At 46.1% G+C, this 20,221-nt stretch overlaps 1 protein-coding gene across 1 annotated transcript in view; it reads right to left on the minus strand.

Annotated features, from left to right (window-relative positions):
- ASTN2 (astrotactin 2) overlaps nt 1-7,257 on the minus strand; it is a 273,672-nt gene extending 266,415 nt beyond the window's left edge. Inside the window, exon 1 of the mRNA XM_072353115.1 lies at nt 7,145-7,257. Within this exon, the coding sequence (XP_072209216.1) occupies nt 7,145-7,174 (30 nt within the window). The 5' untranslated portion in view covers nt 7,175-7,257. The remainder of the gene's footprint in view (nt 1-7,144) is intronic.
- Between the last annotated feature and the right edge of the window lie 12,964 nt (nt 7,258-20,221).

The following is a 20,221-nucleotide window of genomic DNA, read 5'->3' on the forward strand; positions in this document are numbered from 1 at the left end:
TCTTGCTCTTCATTTATAGCCCTCTCAGTTACTCGATGGGTTGCTTCCCTGCCCTTTGCAGCCTCCGTTTGTATCAGGTTAAGAAAATGTCAAGCTCATTTGGAAGTTCCTCACCCTTCCTTGCTTTGCTGCAGCCATTAGTGGTCCTCTCCTTGCTGCTGGAAGCTGACATTTACATCATGGGCTGGGGCGGAAATAATAGTAATAAAGCCAGGCTTCGCTAATCAGCAGTTATGACCACCTTCAGAAATGAGCTCAGGTGGCCAAAGCTTATTTTTCTCATTTCCTCTCTCTCATGCTCCCATCTGTCCCTGCCTGGCCCCCCACCCTCCCACCCATCTCCACTTATTTATTGACTGTGCTGGTAAAAGTGCCATTTGATGAAATAAAGGTTAAAAAAAATGACCATAATTTTGGGGACAGCACTGGATTTGTGTGAATATATTCTTCATCAGACACAATCATCCCACTCAGCTCATCCCATCCCTCTTGACCCCACTGCAAGGATGCTGAAGCCCATCTGTGGAGCTGGCATGAGGAGGACCATTAGTAAAGAAAGCAGGTTCTGCCTGCTGCATTTTGCTGGTCCAAGCACAGTGCCGGACCGGAGAAGGGAGCTGACATTTCCTGCTGCTGGTGAACCTCGTGCACACTGTGCTGTCTGACACAGGGATGGATTAGCTGACCTCTGGGAGTCCTTCTGGTTCCTAACCTTGCATGATTCCACAAAGCTGACATTTTAGGATGAGATCAAGTCTGGAAACCATGGCTTCTGCAAGGTTCTACTAATCACAAGCTTCATTCAGATTTGAAAATGAGTTTTGACCAGGGCTATTGATTTCCCTTCTTGCTTTGCTTTTTCAATGTGCATGCATAAGTGTGTGTTTGCAGTTTTAACCTGAAAGGCTGGAGGGCCCTCTCTCCCCCCTCTTCCTGGCTTCTGTACACCTCCCCTTTGAAGCCCCAATATGGGACTTCATTAAAAAAAAAGCAAACTGCAGCAATCAGGAAGCACAAGGGGAGGAGAAGAAGGAAGAATTGATGAGGACAGCAAGTGTTTGGAAGCTGGAGAAGGGGAGGAGCTGCAGCAGATGTTGCCAGCTGTTGCTCAGCGCGTGGGTGTCACATCAGCCCTCAAACAAACCCACAAATCAAGTAATTGTGCTGTGGCCTTGCTGCTGTCCTTCTCTATTTGAGCTGATACCTCTTCCCAGCCCTCTTTCTGTCCTGCTGTTGGAGTCCTCGTTCACCACTGCCACTTCTGGATGCTCCACTCAGTGCTGTAGCCCTCACTGCTGTGTGTGATCACTGCCAGCTGTTAACGAGTGGAAAAAGGGAGGGGAAAGTGTTCTTTATTCATTTGATTGAAGTTCTCTCAACACATGAAATCAATTCTGCCTTTGTCTTTTGTGCATGAAAAACAATCTGCTTGTTTCACAGCCTCTCTTTTCCCTTCTTGAAATTTGGTTTTCCTGGACTGACCCTGCTTTGTCATCAGAAAAGAAACGTTGCCATATAACCCTCTTCCTCCATGTGACATCGCTCCCTGTGTGAATTTGTCCTCTCCTGAGATCCAGAAGGGTTTCCTGAAGCTCTCCCAGGCAGAAGCAACATGATCACAACATCCTTGCAAATCATTCCAAAAATCACATAGATCCTTTCCCTTCCCCTTCTCCTTTTCCTTTCCTTTTCCCTTTTTCTTTTCCTTTTCCTTATCCTTTCCCTTTCCTTTTCCCTTCTCCCCTTCCCTTTCTCACATTTGACCAAAGACTATTCATAATGGTAAAAAGGAATTATTTGTACAGCTAGAAGTAAAAGACCAGTCCAACTGACCTTAAATCTGCTGCTTGTTTAAATTCATTATGCCATCTTTATTCTTCTGATCACCTCATATTTCTCGCCAGGACCTTCGTCTTAGTCTGTGCCTAACACTGATGCCTTTTGAGAGAGAACTGTAATGGAGGAGATGTTATCTGGAGGACTGTCACTTCATTTCAGAAGGTGATCTTTTCACTTGTAATCTCTGCCTCTTTCTCCATGACCCCACTGCCCCAGTGTCTATTCCCACTCCTTCTCCCAAAAGTCAGAAGGAGGAAATGAAAGCATTGCTGTCCCTGCAGCAAAAGGTTTGCCCCTGTTCCTGCCAGCTCTCCAGTGACCTTTCCACCACATGCACGTTTTTATAGTGTATCAATAAAAGGATCTTGATGCCAAATGGAAATCAAGCAGCTGCCTGAATTGCTGAAGGGCAAAGAAACCCATTCAAAGAGTTTTTATTATTATTATTATGATTATTATAATTATATTACACATTCAAATGAATGACCCAATCAATTTCAAGCTTCTTTCTTCTGCAAACTCTTTCCAGGAATGGTTCTGTGCCCAGCTGCAGAATGGCAGCTTTGCCCTGGGGTGAGCAGATGCTGCTGCTTGGTCATATTAGGGTCCTTCTCCTTCTGGCGTTGTCATTCTGGAGGGATGTTGGGGAAAGAAACAAGTGGGGCACCAGAAGGGCTTCTCCTCAGCCTATGCAAGCTCATGGAGTATTTGAGTGCTGCTCTGTCTAATATTGGCTTTGCATAATGTGATTAATGTGTAGCTTTTCAGAGCGTGTGACTAACGCTGAACTGGGCTTCAGTGCATGACCACTTTGAGGACTCTATCCACAGGCCCTCAGCTTCATTTTTGTGATCAGTATTCCAACCAGAGCAAGGCTAAGCCAGCTGTACACCTCTTGCAAAGACACATGGGCCATACCTCATCTTCATTCTCCTTCATTCTTCCTTGACCATTCACCTCTCTAGCAGCAATCAGCCTCCCTGGCCCTGTCATTATCCCTGCTGTAATGATGAAATAATAGCTTGCTGCCTCCAGCCTGCCATCAGGATTGCCCTGAGTGCAGATGGCCTGGTGTGCTATCCAGGCGTGGGGACGTGCCAGGGGATGCATCCACAGTGTCGGTGGTCCAGCTTGGATGTCCTTCCTCAATGGCATTTCTGCAGAGATTTGGGGGGCAGAGATGCAAGCAATCTGGGCTTCAGAGGCCATGTGAATTTTGATTATCTTATCGTCGCTGACTGCAAACCTTGTAACACTGAGGTTGCCTCTTAGAAGCACTTATGTGGCACTGAGCCTGAACAGACACCTAGATGCTGCTCTGAATGCAATGCCTGAAGGATACAGGTACTCAGAGCATAGGAACACACAAACACAGAATCATAGAATCATTTGAGCTGCAAGGGACACTTAAAGGCCATCTGGTCCCACTCCCTGCAATGCACAGGGACACCACAGCTCCAGCAGTGCTCAAAGCCCCAACAGCCTGACCTTGGCTGTCTGCAAGGACATCCACCACTCTCTGGGCAGCATCACATGCTGCCTTCCATTCTGAACTCCCTTCTACAGATCTCAAGGGTTGGATGTACTTTATTTATACCTAATCCCACCTCTTAGGAGCCAGCATCCCTTGCAAAACTCAGACTAAAGTCCCTGCCCATCCGCCTCTTGTTTGTTTGTTATTTTAATCTTCCTCCCTGGTCTACAGTGTGAAGAGAAAGGGCTGATTGACAGCTTAACTGTTTCAAATCAATAGAAAGAGCACTTGGAGATTAAAGCAATTTAAACAAGGTGTTTATGTGGTTTGGAGCTAAAACTGCACTTGAAGGAAGCAAGTGAAGGAGATGAAGGAAGTGGGTCAGCCAGGAGACACATGGAAAGTACATGAGCAGAGTTAAGATTACAACAAGAGGCTGGGATGGCTTTTTCATCAGAAAGAGATCACTGCTTTCCATAAAGGAGGTCTAATCTCAAAATTGCTTTAGCCTCAGCCTGATTGTTCCATCGATTTAAAGATGCTGGCCCTGTCCCTCTTTCCATCCCCACGCTCTCTAATCTCTGGCACATCTCTCTTTCAGTCTGTGATCTCCAGCTGTTGTAACGGGGCTATAGAGACACAGCCCCTCCCAGACAGGCACTGCCTAAAAGAGGTCTCTTGACCGTGTTTGGCTTGCTGGGCTGGAGGACAGGTGCAAAGCCCCAGCAGCTCTGCAGCTCCTGCCTGAAGCTGATGAAGTAGCTCAGGGGCAACTTTGAAGCCATTGCAAAGATCCCATTATATTTTTAATCAATGCAAAGGCCCTGTCCCCTTGCTAAATTACTTGAACTCCTCCCCTCCTCAGGCTTTTAGGTAATTGCTGTAGATGAACAGGACTGCATATCAAGGATAGCTGAGCCAGGGCTATTGATCAATCCAAATGTGCTGTTGGCATGGTTTAGAAGAGCTTTACTAACTTACCCCAGGGGCAGATCAGGTATTTTAGCCAAATCAAGGTGAGCTGCATGTCCTTTCTGTTTTACATAGCCCTAGTGAGGTGGTAATTCAACTCATCCTTCCCCAGATAAGCACTGCCCTATGGCTATAATTTGCCCTGGGACGTGCCAATCTTTCTCCCATGACCACAGAAAGCATCCAGACCATCGGTTTATACTAAGTGGTGGAGCTTTGGTTAATGGGGAGGAATCCCATCTGGGTGATACATATCGTCACATGCAGATCCCATGAGGTTCTCCCCATGCCAAACATCCAGCCCTACAGGGATGCAACCCTGCAGAAGACACACAGACACTCACACTGAAGAGCTGGAAATGAAGAGAGCAGATGCATGAAAAAGTTTGGGACAGGAAAATGTGGCCCTTCTGGGGCCACCTCTGGCCACCTTTACAAGCAGACTGCCTGGTGTCACTCCTGACTTCTGTCCGTCTTTGGGGGGTAATGCCAGGTTCCAATTCTTCAGCGAGGACTTGAAAGCAGAACAGGTGGTAAATTACTGTTTACTTTCCATCCTACCAGAAGCATGCAGCAGGATTCTGCCTCTCTGGCTTCACAAGAAGAGCATCAAGTAGAGACACCTGCTTTGGTGATGGGGGAACCGATCGTGCTTCAAAGGCCATGCACATCATTGATGTACCCTGTTTCTAAGTGTTTATTATTTTCCTGGTGATAAGTGTCCAGCTGACAAAGTAATTCACATGGTGCCACAAGAGCTGTCACAGTTCCGTGCAATTAGAGTGAGCCTCACAAAGGCACGCTCTGCCTTTCTGGGTGATGCGGTGCTTGCAGTGATGCTGAGCGTTGTTAGGTTCATCAGCTCATTGTGAAACCTTGCAGTTGTCCTGCCCGGTGCACTGGGAACTGCTCCAGCATGCAGCCCATAATGCTCTGGGAATTTCCAGGAGCAGGTGTGTGTCCACATATCTCAGTGTGGTACATGATATGAGTGCAGTGTGGGACTGGACATGAGTGCAAGAATTCAGGTTTGTCCTACCACACAGATTAGCTGTATTGCTTTGTGAGTGTAGCTCTGATCTCCACGACAGGGATCACCATAATTACCTGTCATAGCATTCTTTTCGGAGCGTGTTACTGAAAGCTCTGCCTGCTGTTCGACCCATGCCTTTAGAAACAGACAGCTTGCCCTTCAGGGAGGGCCTGGTGGCCTTGTGGGAAGGAGCAGGACTTTGGGTGGTGGTTAATTATAAGGAGCTTTGTTTAACAGGGAGGTGAGGGAGCTGAGTGAGGTGTTGGCTGCCATGCAGAGCCTGGAGATAGCCAGGAACAGACAGAGATTCACAAGCTGTAAAGCACGGCTTGTCACCGGAGGATGATGGCCAGCTGAAGCAGTGCCAGCTGGGCTCCTTCCATCAGGGTGCAGCCCCTGCCTGCTGCAGATGGGATTTGGCTGGGGGCTTTGGGGGGCATGCATACAGCTTGTGGGCTTAGAGCACCGGATTGACCTGATAAGGGAATGCTGTGACTGCAGATCTGCTCATCTGCAGTGGCAGGCACTGAGAGCTGCATGGAAGTGCTGTCCAAACTCACCTAGGAGAGCAGGAAATGTGCTCCTGGAAAGCACCCTGATTTTCTTTCTCTGGCAAATGTCTGCTATGCGAGTTACTCGGGGGCTATTTGCAGGGAGATAGTGAACATTTGGGATTAATTTGGAATCGGTAGTTGGCTGCTCCCCCTGCAAGGGGATGGGAAGCTTGCTGGGAACAGTGGGAGAAAAGCATCATGTCTGAAGCTTTTGTTCTTCCTCTCCCCTCTGTGTGTAAATCCTGGGTCTGTTCCATCCCTCCCTGCTCACCTCAGAGCTGGTGCACATACATTATCCGCCAGCTGACAGATACAGCAGTGACGGATTAGCTGAGCTGGAGAAAGGCCACTTGGACCCTGGGAAGCTGGCGAGGCAGGCAGGCACAGAGCAGAGGGCTGTACTTGCTTCCTGCAGACAGAGCAGACAGCAAGCGCAGGGAAGCTGGAAGGAGATGCATGTGTGATTGCACAGGTTGGGAGCAGTGTTTCTGAGATGTGTGAGAGCAAAGCAAGGTCAGCTCTGCCACCTCCTTGTGCAGGGTTGGTGGGTGCATTTGCATTGCCAGCCACTGCTTGGTGCCAGTTTGCACCAGCTGAGCGCTTCAGCCATGAGTTTTATGTGCTGATGGCATACAAAATGTTTGCATTTCCCTGTCTCCAGCTTCTAGAAAGAAAAAGGATTGTATTGGCACTATAGGAAGGATGTCTTCATCAGATGTGCAGAATAAATACTGTGCCGTATTTATTAGGCTTTATTTCTCCACCAAATTAGAACTTGACTAAAACAAGAAGCTATTCCCCAGTTCCACACACCACACAGAAAACAATGCCAATTTAAATTCAGATTAATTCAGTTTTTGAAGATAAAGGCAGGTGGAGAAAGCCCTGGTTTCCCATGTGTGGCTAATCCGTAAGAATGTGACAAACCCAACTGTCTGCCTTTGGCTGCTGGGAGGAAGGTGTAGCTTGGCACCTGAATGTGCAGATGAATCACGAAGTGGGGGAGGTAGAGAAACATCACCCAAAAAAGTGTCCCATGAGCTCACAGTGTGCTTGCCACATCCATGACATCCTTCCTGGACCCAAGAGGCCCTTCAATAGTACTCCTCCTCATCCAAATATGAGCTGTTAGCAAAGAGAGTGGGGGCATGACATTGGGTATTTAATACCATGGTTCTCCCTGGGAAAAGGGGAACTGTGAAGGAAAGTCCAGATTTACCAACTAATTTGATCTCATGGATCTGTGAAAATTTAGAGGATGAACTGTCTTACCTGGAGACCTCTGGCTGCTACTGTTGCCATTTGCCACCATAGAAACACAGTTCCTTCCAGCTTCCTTTTAGTAATCAAGTACCACAAAAACGGTGTTCCCTTCCTTTCGTGTGCTCCTGGATAGGCCCACAAGAGATGGAGAGGATCTGCTGATGGGAAGTACTGTGGCCGATGCATTTCAGGGTGCAGGCAGAATGTGTTCCCTTAAACACATACATGGATGGGCTCTTCGATCCTGCAAGGAAACATAGTGTTGTTCAGTAAACTGAACGAGACCATTGATGTGCCTCGCTGCACCAGTGCACAGCTGCATACATTATGGAGGCTGCTGGCTGGCAATTCCAAGGGTAATGGCAGTAACCCAGTCTAATACAGCTTCTCAGCAGTGTGAGAGGTGATGGGAGAAGATGAGGAAATTTCTTTCCCAAGCTTGTTCTTTCTCTGCATTCTGAAGTTCGAGATTTCCATTCCCCCATTCACAGATATAATGACATGCTCTTAATGGCTGTAAAATTACTGAGCTCTTTTTTTAACTCCAGCAACAGCATATCACTCTCTGACCTCCTGCAGTAGTGAATTACATGAACTGACTACACAGTACATCAGGTGTAGGGTTTTTTTTTTTCCTTCTAACCTGTATTAAATTTACCTAACCATTAATCTAATGGAATAACACCATAGTTTTCATATTATGGGGTAAGACAAGAAGAGCAAGAAATTGCTTTTCACTGTAGCTCTTATAATTCTAAAATACTCCTGCCATTAACATTCCTCCCCAGGCTAAGTACCCTTTGAGAATTCTGGCCACATGGGGTAGTCACAGACAAACCCCATTTAGGCCTTCAATAGCCTTTGTTTCCCTTCAATTTTTCAATCTCAATTAAACGTTGACATCTTCCCCGGTGTGAAATGACCCAGAACATACAATGATACAGTCTAAGTATATCCAGGCTAAATTTGTCCAGATCTTTCTGTACAGATGGGAAGCATGGGTAGTGGCTCTTCACCTATTGCAAATAATTCAGATCCCAATTCCCACAGCTCGAATGTCTTTCTCTTCCCTGAATTGGTAGTGTTGTACCGGGGCTGTCCACTCGTGCCCAGGTCTGTAGAGATATTTTAAAGTCCGTTTTCTATCTTATCTCAGAAAACCATTTTTGCATCAGGAAAGTCCAGAGGGGTTGCTACAATAATACTATACGACCTCAAGTCTATGGAGAATCTAGAAGTGATCTTAAAAGGAAGCAGAGTATCACTAGCAATGCTTAACACACAGCAAGCACAGGGAAAGGAAGCGATTTATTTGAAGCTGTACCTCAAGGAAGAAGTGGGCTCAGGAAAAGAACTCAGGAGTCCATTATGGAGTGTAAGTGGAAACCAACGGAGTGCTTGCAAGCCTCTCTAGGTAAAAGAAACACCCAGGCTGCTCCAGCAGACCTGGCTGTCAGCCAGCTGGAGAAAGAGAGCACACGTAGGGCCCAGCAGAAATAAATGAAATCCTCTCAAGAGAGTTTCAGACTTAATTGGCTGTTTTAAGACCAAGTAAGCTAGCAAAAATCTCTGGCCACATCTCTTTCCTGCAGCTCAGTGAGCTGTGAAGTCCAAACCAAGTCCCATAAGCACTTCTTGAGCCTCTAGAAACCCTTCTTCTGCTTTGTGCTTAGAAAAACCTGCCTCTCCTTACACGAGATGAGCCTTTCTGCTTACTGGTATGAACTCACCTTAGTGGCACTGGCAAGGGAAACCATGAAGACAAGATTTGTTCAGGCTGCAAGTCTTCAGTGCAGGTAAATATAAACGTGTTTCTTCAATACTTCCCCCGTTTCTCTAACCCTTCACCTCTGTACTGTGAGGCTTTCTAGAGGCCAACACATCTAGGCAGGCTTTTGAGAAGCACTACCATGAAACCCGCTGCTCCCTAGGAGTTAAGAACATTGAACATAACACATGCCCATAGCTTGCTTCTTTTTTGCCCGTATCTCTTGCTTGCTTTTCAATACCAACATCACTTTAACTTTTTTTCTTATTGATTTCTTGTTTCTTTTTCAATCCCCCTTTTCCCTTCTTACTCTCCCCTCCTTTCCTAGGATAAGCCACAACACTGCTTTGCCTGGGAAGTTTGGCAAGCTGGATGGGTGGAATAAGTTAGGCACAAGGACACTGAGCTGTTTTTAATTAGTAGCATAATTACAGCCTTTGGAGACCTTGGTTGGGTGTCAGGGTCCACCTCCAAGCAGAGCAGCTGCTCCACTTCAGGGAGAAGTTGGAAGCATCACAGTGAATATCTGACATAGGTGAGAATATAGTGAAGATAAGATCCAGAAAAACAGCAGGCAGATAGGGGAGGTCTCCCTGGAATCAGTCGCTCCCACAAACGTGTCAGCCCTTGTGTAATATGGAGCTCAGTGGACTATATTTGCAAAAACTGGGGACAAAAGAGAGAAGAAAGCTCTCAGCATTTCAGGGGAGACACAAACCGCCCTAACAGAGATGTGCAGAGAGGCAGGAGAATGCACACACAGCAGAGGGCTGTGAAACACAAGAAGCCACTACAGTACAGGCTCAAAGAAAGCAGATATCCAACATGCAGTCCCTTTAGGGATCAGTCTATGCTTCTAGCATAATGATCACTCAAACCGCATGCTCCTGTCACTAGCCTGGAAGATAACCTCTTACCATCCTCCCTTCTAGTATGTCTTAGCTAAAGGCAAGATGTAACCCTGGTAGTACAGCTGTGTTGTGCTTAGGCTGTCCAGTGCTTGGCAAAAAGATGCCATGTTGCAGCTCCTCGTACAGAAATCTTTCTGAAGACAGACATCCAGCTGGCAATAAGAAAATGCCCTTCTTTTTCTTTTCACCATTTTTAGGGCTGCAGGTAGCGAATCAAACCTCTTCTGAAGTGTGGAAGGGCAGCCTGCAGAGTTTGGTGATGGAAAGGGCAGAGCAGGGCCCTGCTCCTGCAGTGTGTTTCTAGCAGTTTGTTTTTGGTTTGCTGTTCTGCAAATGTCTTGAGTGTTTTGTTCTTACACCGTTGCTGAAGGTGGCAGACAAGGCAGTGCTGTTATTCTGCCAAGGGAGAGGAATAGGAATAAAAATAATAACCACGTGCCTTCACTTTGGCTTAGAGTCATGGGAGGGTGCACAGATTAAAGGGGGACCTGGGACCTAGCCTGCTGCCAACACATCCCAATTCAAAGGGCTTCATAACATTTTAAATATCAAATATAGCTTCAAGTAGTCTGACACTTCCCCTGTCAAACAGCCAAGATAACATGAGACAAAGTCCTTCTTCTGCACAGTACTGAGTTATGTTTTGGAAATGGGAAATCAGCTGGTGCTCCTCAACTTTTCAAAGCCCTTAATCTGAGTGCTTTAGCACTTCTGGATACTGTGCACAGAGTTTGCTTCAACTGACAATGCAGGCACCTACAGCAGAGTGAGCTGTTTTGACTTCTGTAGGCATGGGAGAGAAGCACACAGCTCTGGGGTACAACTCATCCTGTGCTGATGTGTAAAACAAGTGAAATGAATCATGCCCTGGATGTGCCTCCTGCTTGGTTCTTTGGGATGGAAGGTGTGATAAAAGCAGATGAACAGCACCACAGACACCCAGGTGGAAGAGAGGAGGCTCTCAGGGCATCTCAAATGGAACACCCCCAAATGAAGGCAACCAGTAAGGATTATCTGGGAACCTTTACCCATGATTGGGTACACCTCCAGCAGTGCCATTTTGGCCTGGGCTCTAGGTCTCCTCCAGCCCATTCCTGCTGGCACCTTGGCAGGCTCACTTCTGCTGGCCTCACGATGGAGCCAGAGCAGCGCATGGAGGTGGCACAGCGTGCCCAGGGACCCTACCTGCCAGGGAAAGGGTATGAGCATCCGTGCAGCTCACTGTAATTTCTCTAATGGCTTTCTTTGGCTTGATAGATATTGAAGGAAGCTTGTTGCCGGGGCAATTTCCATGGAGAGATAATAAGAGATCATTTTCAAGTGAGCGAAACTTTAATGGCACATTCTGGTAATGAGGCAGCAAGGAGAGTAATGACCAGAGACCTGAGAGTGCGAGCACACCATGAGAAGGGGGGAGGACTCACGGCTCACTGCTCGCAGCAGACACTGGAGGTCTGATCTTTGTCCCCTTGAAGTCAGACTGCAGTTGCACTGCTGTCTACAGAAAGAACAACATTAAGATGAATTTGCCCGTCACATGGCTGGGAGGCTCCATAGAGATGCCTCAGTCAATTCCTAGGGAAAAAGGAAGGTCCTGGTAGGGCTTGGCACCAAACCCTTCAGCCTCCTCCTTCTGCAGAAGGCAGACTGGAAGTAAAAGCTCCCACCTTCACAAAGGCATGAAGCTGCTTCATCTCTCTCCATCCCTTGAATTCATCTTTACAGCCTGGTTTTGGCCTTGCTCTTAAGGAGGTCCTTCAATCTGCTGTTTCATAAGGGCAGCCAGAGCCAGTTGTTGTTTACCTCCTCTCAAAAGAAGGAAGGTGAAGGGTCTGCTTTCCTCCAGCCTCGTTAACAGTTGTTTCATTAATCACAGCTTTCTCTTCAAAACCAGAGACAATCTGTCCAATTAACATTAAAGCTCTGGCAGTCGCTTGCAACTTTGCAAGCAGCACTTTGACAACCATCGCTAATAAGTCTAACATTTCAAAAGCTGCTCACAAACAAAACAGCCCGGTTGCACCTCGTTAATACCCTGTGCTGCCTGTTTTCATGAGCAGCAGAGCCAGCCTCCTCTTTACCCACTTTAATGCTGGCTTTCAACAGAAAACAGGTCCCGGATTGCTCCTCCTGCAAACCTCTGTCCATTGCATCCAGCACTCTGCTGGGTTACCTGAGCAAATCCTGTCTCTTGCATTGTATCCCCAAGAAGGCTTTGACACCAGACCACACTTGAAACCACTCAGTTCCCACAACATAGAGTGGTAGGTCACAAGGAATTAGCACACTGAGATGAAGGTCCACCAGAAAAGATGATTCATAACAGCTTGTAGGGGCTATGCCATATTGGCAGAGAACAGCAGAAATAGTAAGTTGTGGATAAAAAGTTATCCTGTTAACTACACGCCTCTCAGTCTAACCTTGACTTGAGATTTCAAAGTGAATTTGGAAGGAAAGAACAATTAAATGCCTAGAGATAAAGAGGAAATGAGATAAGATGCAACATGGGTTTACGAAATGTAGATTGTGTCAGACAAACATGATAGCTTTGTTTTGATAAGATACCTGATTTTCTAGACAAAGGAAATGCTGCTGATCTCCTTTATCCAGACTTCAGTAAGGTATCTGATAGGTGCCATGCGGGAAAGTATTAGTGAAGCTGGAGGAAATGAGGATTAGTAAACTGTAAGGTGAGGTGCAACTCTCTGGAGGGAATTTACTAGAGGAGTTTCTCAGAGAACAGTTTGGGAACTGATCTTCTTTTCTTCTTGTGTGTGATCTTGGTAATGAAAGCAGAATCCTGAAGCTGAAATCCCCCAGTGACACAGAACTGGAAGTTCTGTTGATGCAGAGGAAAATAAGAATACGAGTCGGAAAGAACAAAATGACCTTGAGAAGAATAATAGAAATGAGATGGAAAACAAAAAGTTTCAGATGCCAGGTCACAAATCTGAGGATTTGCAGTGGCCTCAGATGTAGTGTAGGAGAGTATGAGCTGAAAATGATCAAGAAGACCCGCACGGTCTAAGTGAAAACTGGCTAACAGATTTCAGCCACAGAAAGGCAAATGATATTCTTGGATTTATCTGAAATGGTATTTCAGCAAATGGTGTCACTGACTGTGGGCCTTGCTTTTCAAGGTCAAGGTAAGCTTAACCTTGCAGGAGCACAAAGAAAGGCTGGAAGATGATACAGAAGATGGAAAGCAGATTAGAGAGAGAAAAGCAGAGGAGTCAGGAACAGCATGTTTGATCTGGTAAAATACAGGTTGCTATAGGAGAAGCTCCAGAGTGGTAAAATCTCAATGATTTTATGATTCTATGAAAAGAGCTCTGTGAGCTGATGGGATATTGGGCCTGAAGCACTTTGGGTAGGAACATGGTCAGATTAGAATTAGGAAAAGAGAGTCCATCTGCCTACTGGTGGAAGCTGCAGGAACAGAATGCAAAGTTTTGAGTTCTGAGCTCTTTCTCTCCCATTCGCAATGACAAGGACTGGTCTTCCTAACCTGACATTAATGTGCTCCCAGGCAGGGCACTGCTCCCTTCAGAGACCCCAACTATTCTGGCCAGCTTCCTCATTCCTGATGCTCCTGAAAATTGGGCTCCTGCCAGAAAGTCGACCCTTGCCAAAAACCCTAAGAAATGCTATAATTCCTATTCGTCAAAACAGGAAACTGAGGCGAAGAGAGTAAAAGTGCTGCCACAAAGTCAAGGCATAGAGCTGTGAAAAGTATTTAGTCATTTTAAGCATCTGGTGCTTTATTCAATGTGATGCAAGATTCAATTGCTGAGTCTGAATGATGGGAGCATCCTTCCCCTGCCCTGAGCCAGGCATGTCCAGCCAGCACACAGGTACATGCTCAGTGACTTACATGTCACCCCATCCTGTCCTTGCCCCTCTCCTGGTCCTGGTAGCTCATGGGACCACCCTACAGCAAGTCTGTATGGGGAAGACAAGCTCTGCTGAGGCCGAAGTCCTCTTTCGTTACATATGTAGTTTGACAGATATAATTTCACCATCTGTGTTGAGCCCCCTCCCCTTCCTGTGGGATCACCACACTGGCAAGCTTACAGTGAACCTCTAAGTATCAGTATTTGCTTCCTCCAGAAAAGGTCAATGCCCAGCACTTCTGGGCAGTGGTACCATGACCTTTTCAAAGCACAGACAGATGGAAGTGACTCTGTGGAGAAAGGCCAGGGCAGGAGGGCAGCTGGCAGCCTTTCCAGGAGTCTGTTTTAGTGGCAGAACATAAAAGTCTCCCAAACACACACACATTTGCAGCCAGCTCCTCAGCTGTTCTCAGCTGGTTTACAGCCAGAGTCTTCAGAGGTGCTGCAGTGCTTGAAGCAGTGTGAAGTCAACCACCTTCTTCTGCACTGATCCTCCTATCTATAAGATGCTCCACTAATTCGTCCCCGCTCCATGAGATCATCCAACCCAGCACACTTCAAGCATCAGGTCAGGGAGTCATGCAGGGGAGTAAGGAATGGAGCCATGTCTGACTTCCCCTGGGTCAACCATTTCCATTATTTGTCCCATATCCTACATAGTAAAGACAAAAGATGGAGTCCAGGGGCCCATCAGACACATTTTTGGTGTGATTTTGGAGGTCCTGGTTGCAGGGTAAGACACAAAAGTCTTTGCGAACTATTTGAACTCAGTGAAACGCGTATCTCACTGCCTTGTTATCTCACTGCCTCACATGTTTAGTGTGCCCAAAAGCACAGCTGAACTGGGACCCAAATCTGGAGCTATTCCAGAGATGAAGAAAATAGACAAAGCAGATCCAGTGCCCTCAAGAGAGCACAGTTGGGTAAAATTGCCTTACTGACCAAATGAGATGAAGCGTGCAGTAAGTTTAATTTCTGTGCTACGTTCTTGTTAATAACAATATCTAATTAAGGCATCTGGTGACAAGTTAATGGACAGTAAAGGAAAAAATCAAGCAGGCTTTATTGAATTTTTCTTCTAACTTCAGCTCTCTGTGTTTGAATGAATCCATCATTTGAGACCGTGCCTTGTTTGTCTGAATCTGACTTCAGCCCAGAAGTGTAACTTGTAGCTTTATTGTCTAGGACCTATCCCTTAAAATTAAACTCGTCATTCTCATGAAGATGATTGCTTGAAGGGGAGATTAACCTTTACGATGTGATGATGGAAGTTGTTGTTCATTTCAAGAGCCCATGAATATTATCGGGAGCTGGAAGTGATGAAAACTGGACTAAGATTTGGGGACAGAGATGAGGGGAGAAAATAGAGTTTGCCTTTTATTGGGCTTTTCTTATCCATTTTTATTATTTATTTATTTATTTTTCACATCTGATTTCACTGCGGTGCTATTATTAATTTAAGAAATGATTTGAAGGAATCTAAATCTTATTTATATGTGTGCACAGCACCTCATGCAGAAAGATCCCTATCTCTGTCTAGGAACTTTGTGTGATCCTAAATAAAACATGGGTATTTATCAATGGCGTGTTGGTTACTATTGTTTATGTGCTGCACATTTCCTTTTCTCCCCTTCCTTCTGTCTTGAGAAAGAGACAACCAGGTTGTCCACAGGCTCTTGCAGCAGAAAAGCCTTTTGCCCTTTTCTTCCTGTTATCTTTTAAAATGGAAAACATCAAGGCTGTGCATATCAGTATAGCAAGCCCTGTCCCCACCGATTGTGCCTACACCACTGCCTAAGCAGACCAACCAAGGTTCACTCCATGCTCAGGGAAGGAAACAATGTTTCTAGGACAGCTCAACCACAGCAAATTTTAGCCCTCACCAAAGGTTGTCTGAACCCAGCAAGGACAGGAGTGTAGCCCTGACTAAACAGTTCTGTGTAAAATGACACTGAGCTGTTTTTGAGCTCCTCTGTATGTGATTGATCTCCTGTAACAGGACACGTGCAATTAACCGGCAGCTTTGCTATTAATAAATATCTCTGAGTATATGGATAAAACGAATTGGGGTCTCTGTGGATTATTGCCTTTCTCCATCTGACACTTCTTTAGATGAATGACATGGAGAAAAAAGAGAATCCTAACAGTATATAATTGAGTGTGTACTAGGGTTTATGGAGAGATTCCTACAATAACTGTCATGTTCCACCTGACGGAGTAGCTGTTATGTGAACATGCCAAAGTACCACTTTCCTTGCTGTGATCTTTGTTCTCACTTGCTTTCTCTGCATTAGCTTAAAATCTCCCTTAGCCAGTGTCACTGAATGCAACCTGAGTAATGACTTGAGTGGAAAATAAGGATGGGAATAAAGAATGAGATGAACATTTACTGTCAGAGGCCTCAAATTGGGCACCAAAATGAAAGGAGACCCATTGTTCCAGAGGCAGAGAGCTCCTGCTGCTTCCACCAGTGACAGCTTCTCAGGAAATCAGGACACATCGATTTATATCCTGCTGCCGTGCTAGGCATTGTCAAGCCTCTGCTCCAAAGGGGACAGCTAGAACCGGTGCATGAAGCACTGGAAAGAAATGAAGGCACCAAACATAGAAAGAACTGAGACCACTCCATGCCAGGGGAGAGGGGAAGATTTGCTTTCACACTCTTTGAGGCTGTGCTGCGTGTCTTTTGCTTTTCCAAGCTCCATCAGAGATGTTTGCTGCTTATATATTAATAAAATATATTTGTGCTGATGAACTGAAGTCCTATTTAGATGTGGCAATGTTTAAAGAAAATGCACAGCTCACAAGCAGCCCCGCAGCTTAGGAACAAGGCTGATAAGCACAGGCACAAGCCTTTCCCCTGGCCTGGCTGTGGTTGGAGTTACAGGCAGACTGCTTCCATCTCCCTCTGGACACACGTCCCAAGATGATTCACAAAAGGACACTCTGCCTTTGCAGCTCTCCTGTCCTTTCACATCTAACATCAAGGAGAAAACTGCCTGTTCATCCCAGCCCTCCCTCCCCGTCCCTATCCCAGCTCTCCCTCCTCACCCCAGCCTTTTTATCCATTGCTGTCCAGCATCTTTCCATCCCATCTTCCTTCTCTGACCTCCTTTTCTCCCTTTCCTCCTCTTTCACTTGTCTCACACTCAAGCCTCCCACAGTTACAGAGCTGCCAGCAGGTCTTGCATGCAGTGGAGCTGAGAGATGCACTGTCACTTTCTACCCCTCCATGTCCCACTGCCTACTCCCCACTGATCTGTTGCAGACGACAGGTAACCTCAGCCAGAAAGATGGATGCCATAATTACATTCCCCTTTCCAGCAGCTTTTTCCCCTTACTTCTTCCTGATGGAAATCGTGGGCAAGAAAAATCTATTATTACTCTCCAAATCATATCAAATATTTATCAGGGTAATTCTCTAGTTATCACCACTGATTGCAAGCCTTAGTCACGTAGTAAATCTTGTTAGTGTCATCTCTGGGAATGTGTCTCGTCTGTCTTCGCAGCCGAGTGCTGCATAAACCAGGTTGCCCCAGGGGAACTTGGCTTACGGGAAAGGCAGTGGAGAAGGAGGTGGTGGAGGCGATCAAAGATGGTCACAGACTTTCCAACTCCCCTCGCTCCTAGGATGCAAGACGGAGGCTGATAAGGATGAAGCTAAGAGCAGGTAGGTTGCATGTGGGAAGGGGACATTTGCTGGTCTGATGAATCCTTAATTTGTCAGTCTCTGGCAGAAGGGCTACTGGCAAAATTACATGATTATTCTTAGGGTCCTGTAAGTCAGGGCAACCTTGACATCTCTGCCAGCCACGCCAAGGACTCTCCTTCCACCCTCTGCAGAAAGCACTAACAAATGCAGCCATTCTAGCTGCGCTTTTTTTGTTGCTGTTGTTGTTGGCACCAAAATGTTTCCAGATTGCACCTATTTTTAAACTCTTTATTGGGTCAGATCTGGACAGCTTGGAGACTTCAGCTCTTCCCTCTTTTTACCCCTGTGCACATAACTTATTGCTGCAAAGGGAAGAAAAGAGCAACAAATTTCCTCTGCCAGAACCAATCAATCTGGCACCTGTCATCAGCATCACAGCAGCTATAAAATATTTAATTTCTTAATGATGAATTGGCAGATTGTTTAAAAAAGACAACAAGGAAACAAAGAAAAGGAAGCAGACATTCACAATCTGCAGTCACATTCTCTGCCAGGCTGAGCCTTTGGAACTGGTAGCAGGAATATGTTTTTACACCCAACCTACCTGAGACTGTTGTCTATTAATAAAGCTCTACTGGTTGTTTTGGGGACGTTTCTGTTGATATAGTCATTGAACCCTTGACTTGCTGTCCCTGAGTCCCACCACTGATTCTTGATGAGACTCAGTCTTCAAAGGAACCTCTTTTTCAGAAAACAGAACTCAGCTCCTCGATGGCACAGATCTTTCCTCCCTCAAGAGTTGCTACAACAGTACAAATAAGGGAAAGAAGTGACCAGACTGGGTCAGAGCACAAGTCCATCTAGCCGGGTATTCTGTCTCCAGCAGTGGCCAAGAGTGGATGCTTTAGGAAATGTACAGGAATAGGTCAATCATAGAGTGCTATTTCTCTAGCTGCCTCCAGCAATCTGCAGTCCAGGGAGATCTTTATGGTTTCTACCTCCAACTGGAATTTTCTTTCACAAACTTGCCTAGTTCTTTTTTAAACTCACGAAAACTTTCAGCATCCACAAAATCTTCACTCAAAGACTCACACAGTTCTGAATGGAGCCGTATGTCTTATTTTGTTTTCTGCATATCACCTACTAATTTTACTTGATACTCCCAGTCCTTGCATTAAAGAGACAGTGAAAAATCGTCCTCTCTTCAGCTCCCATCCTTTGGACATGTTTGGCTCACAAAACAGAGAGCAGCACAGGGATGCCTGGGCTAATGGGAGATGGGAATTACTAAGTCTGATTTCACAGGGCATGTCAGCTGCAGTGTGCCCATGGACACCTTGTGTCTCTGTACCTCCAGTTGTGAGGTTGGAGGAGATGCTGAGCCCATACCCATTTCACAGTCCCTTTGCAAACATGGGAGATGGTGCTGGAGGCAGTTAGTCATTCAGCTGGTAGAGTTGCTCTGAAGAGGAGATGGCACAGAAACCAAGTCCCTTGGCTGAAGTTAAAGGAATTGCTTAAAGGACTAAAAAATACATCCCTGTCCCCTTATTAATCTATTCCCATTTTTATGGCACCTCAGTAAATCCTCTAAATACACAGGCAAGCAAACTGCCTGCCCAAGGACCTCCTTTTACTGTAGCCTGCTCTAGTGGGCTTTATGGCAAACACAGTGTTATTTGTTTTGGTGGTTTTCTTTGTTTGATCAACTTCTAAGTCCTGTTCTTGGAACCTTTTAATTACAAGAAACATAAGGTTTCACTAAGGCAAATGCAAACTTTTATCCATCATAGCAGTGAAGAAAAGCTGAAAGCGGGAGTTCCTCCAAAAACCTGAGGAAACGAAGAGGATGTGAACATTCATCATGTCTCAAAGTTTATTATTTTTAAGTCAGCCTCATGATTCGAAGCAGTGCTGCTCTGCAGTGGCGTGACTGAACCTACACTGTTCATCTGGGCTGGGGGAGCACACTGGGAAGTTTGGCAGACACAAGTGGGTGGCTGGCAGCTTGCACAGAGAACCTTCGTGCTTTCTCCTCTGTCTCTCCTTGCAGTGGGTGGGGAATGAGGGCTCTGAGAGACATCCACGGTGGGATCAGCCAGTTGTGGTGGGATAGCAGTGTCTGTTAGGTACTGAGCGGCATGAAACGTCTTAGCTAAAAAAGCTCAATTCACCAGATTTCTGGCAGGGCCTTCAAGCTCTGCCTGCTCTGATGATTTGTTTCAGCCCTCCTGCAGACATCCTGTGTAAATACACTGAATAAAAAGCTACCACTTGTAAAGGAAGGGCTTAACCTGCTTTCAAGAGGGGTCAGTGCAATTAAGAGCAGCACCCATCACTGCCAGGAGCTGGTTCATGACGACAAACTGCTGCTTCAGACCTCCCCCATCCCTGTTAACATGGGTCTGCTCTAGGGCAAAGTGAGGTTTCCCCAGCTCCTGTGCAGAGTCTCTGAACTGCAGAAGGATGTTTCGCTATGCACCAAAGCACACTGTGCTCCTAAGGGCTGGTTGCTTTGGCACAGGGATAAGATGAAATCAAAGGCCTCCACTTCTGTGTCAGACAGCTCTTTTCCCCATTAACTCTGGATCTGTCTTCTACAGATGGTGTTTAAAGAGAAGTTTGCTCCATTGATCCTGCCTAATATCTCTTTGAGAGTTTTGAATGGAAAACATGCCGCTTATCTCTAATCAAAGCTGTGTTTTTATCTGCCTCTGGGCCAAAGCACTGTAACAGGCTTGGCCCTTACATAGAACTTGATGCAGAGCAGATGTGGGGCTGCCTGCCACCTTTTTGGGTGGTAGATTTCCCATCCCTGGACACAGCCAAGGTCAGGCTGGATAGGGCTCTCGCCACCTGACT

Source organism: Excalfactoria chinensis, chromosome 18 (assembly GCF_039878825.1).
Source record: "Excalfactoria chinensis isolate bCotChi1 chromosome 18, bCotChi1.hap2, whole genome shotgun sequence".
Classification (NCBI taxonomy): Eukaryota; Metazoa; Chordata; class Aves; order Galliformes; family Phasianidae; genus Excalfactoria; species Excalfactoria chinensis.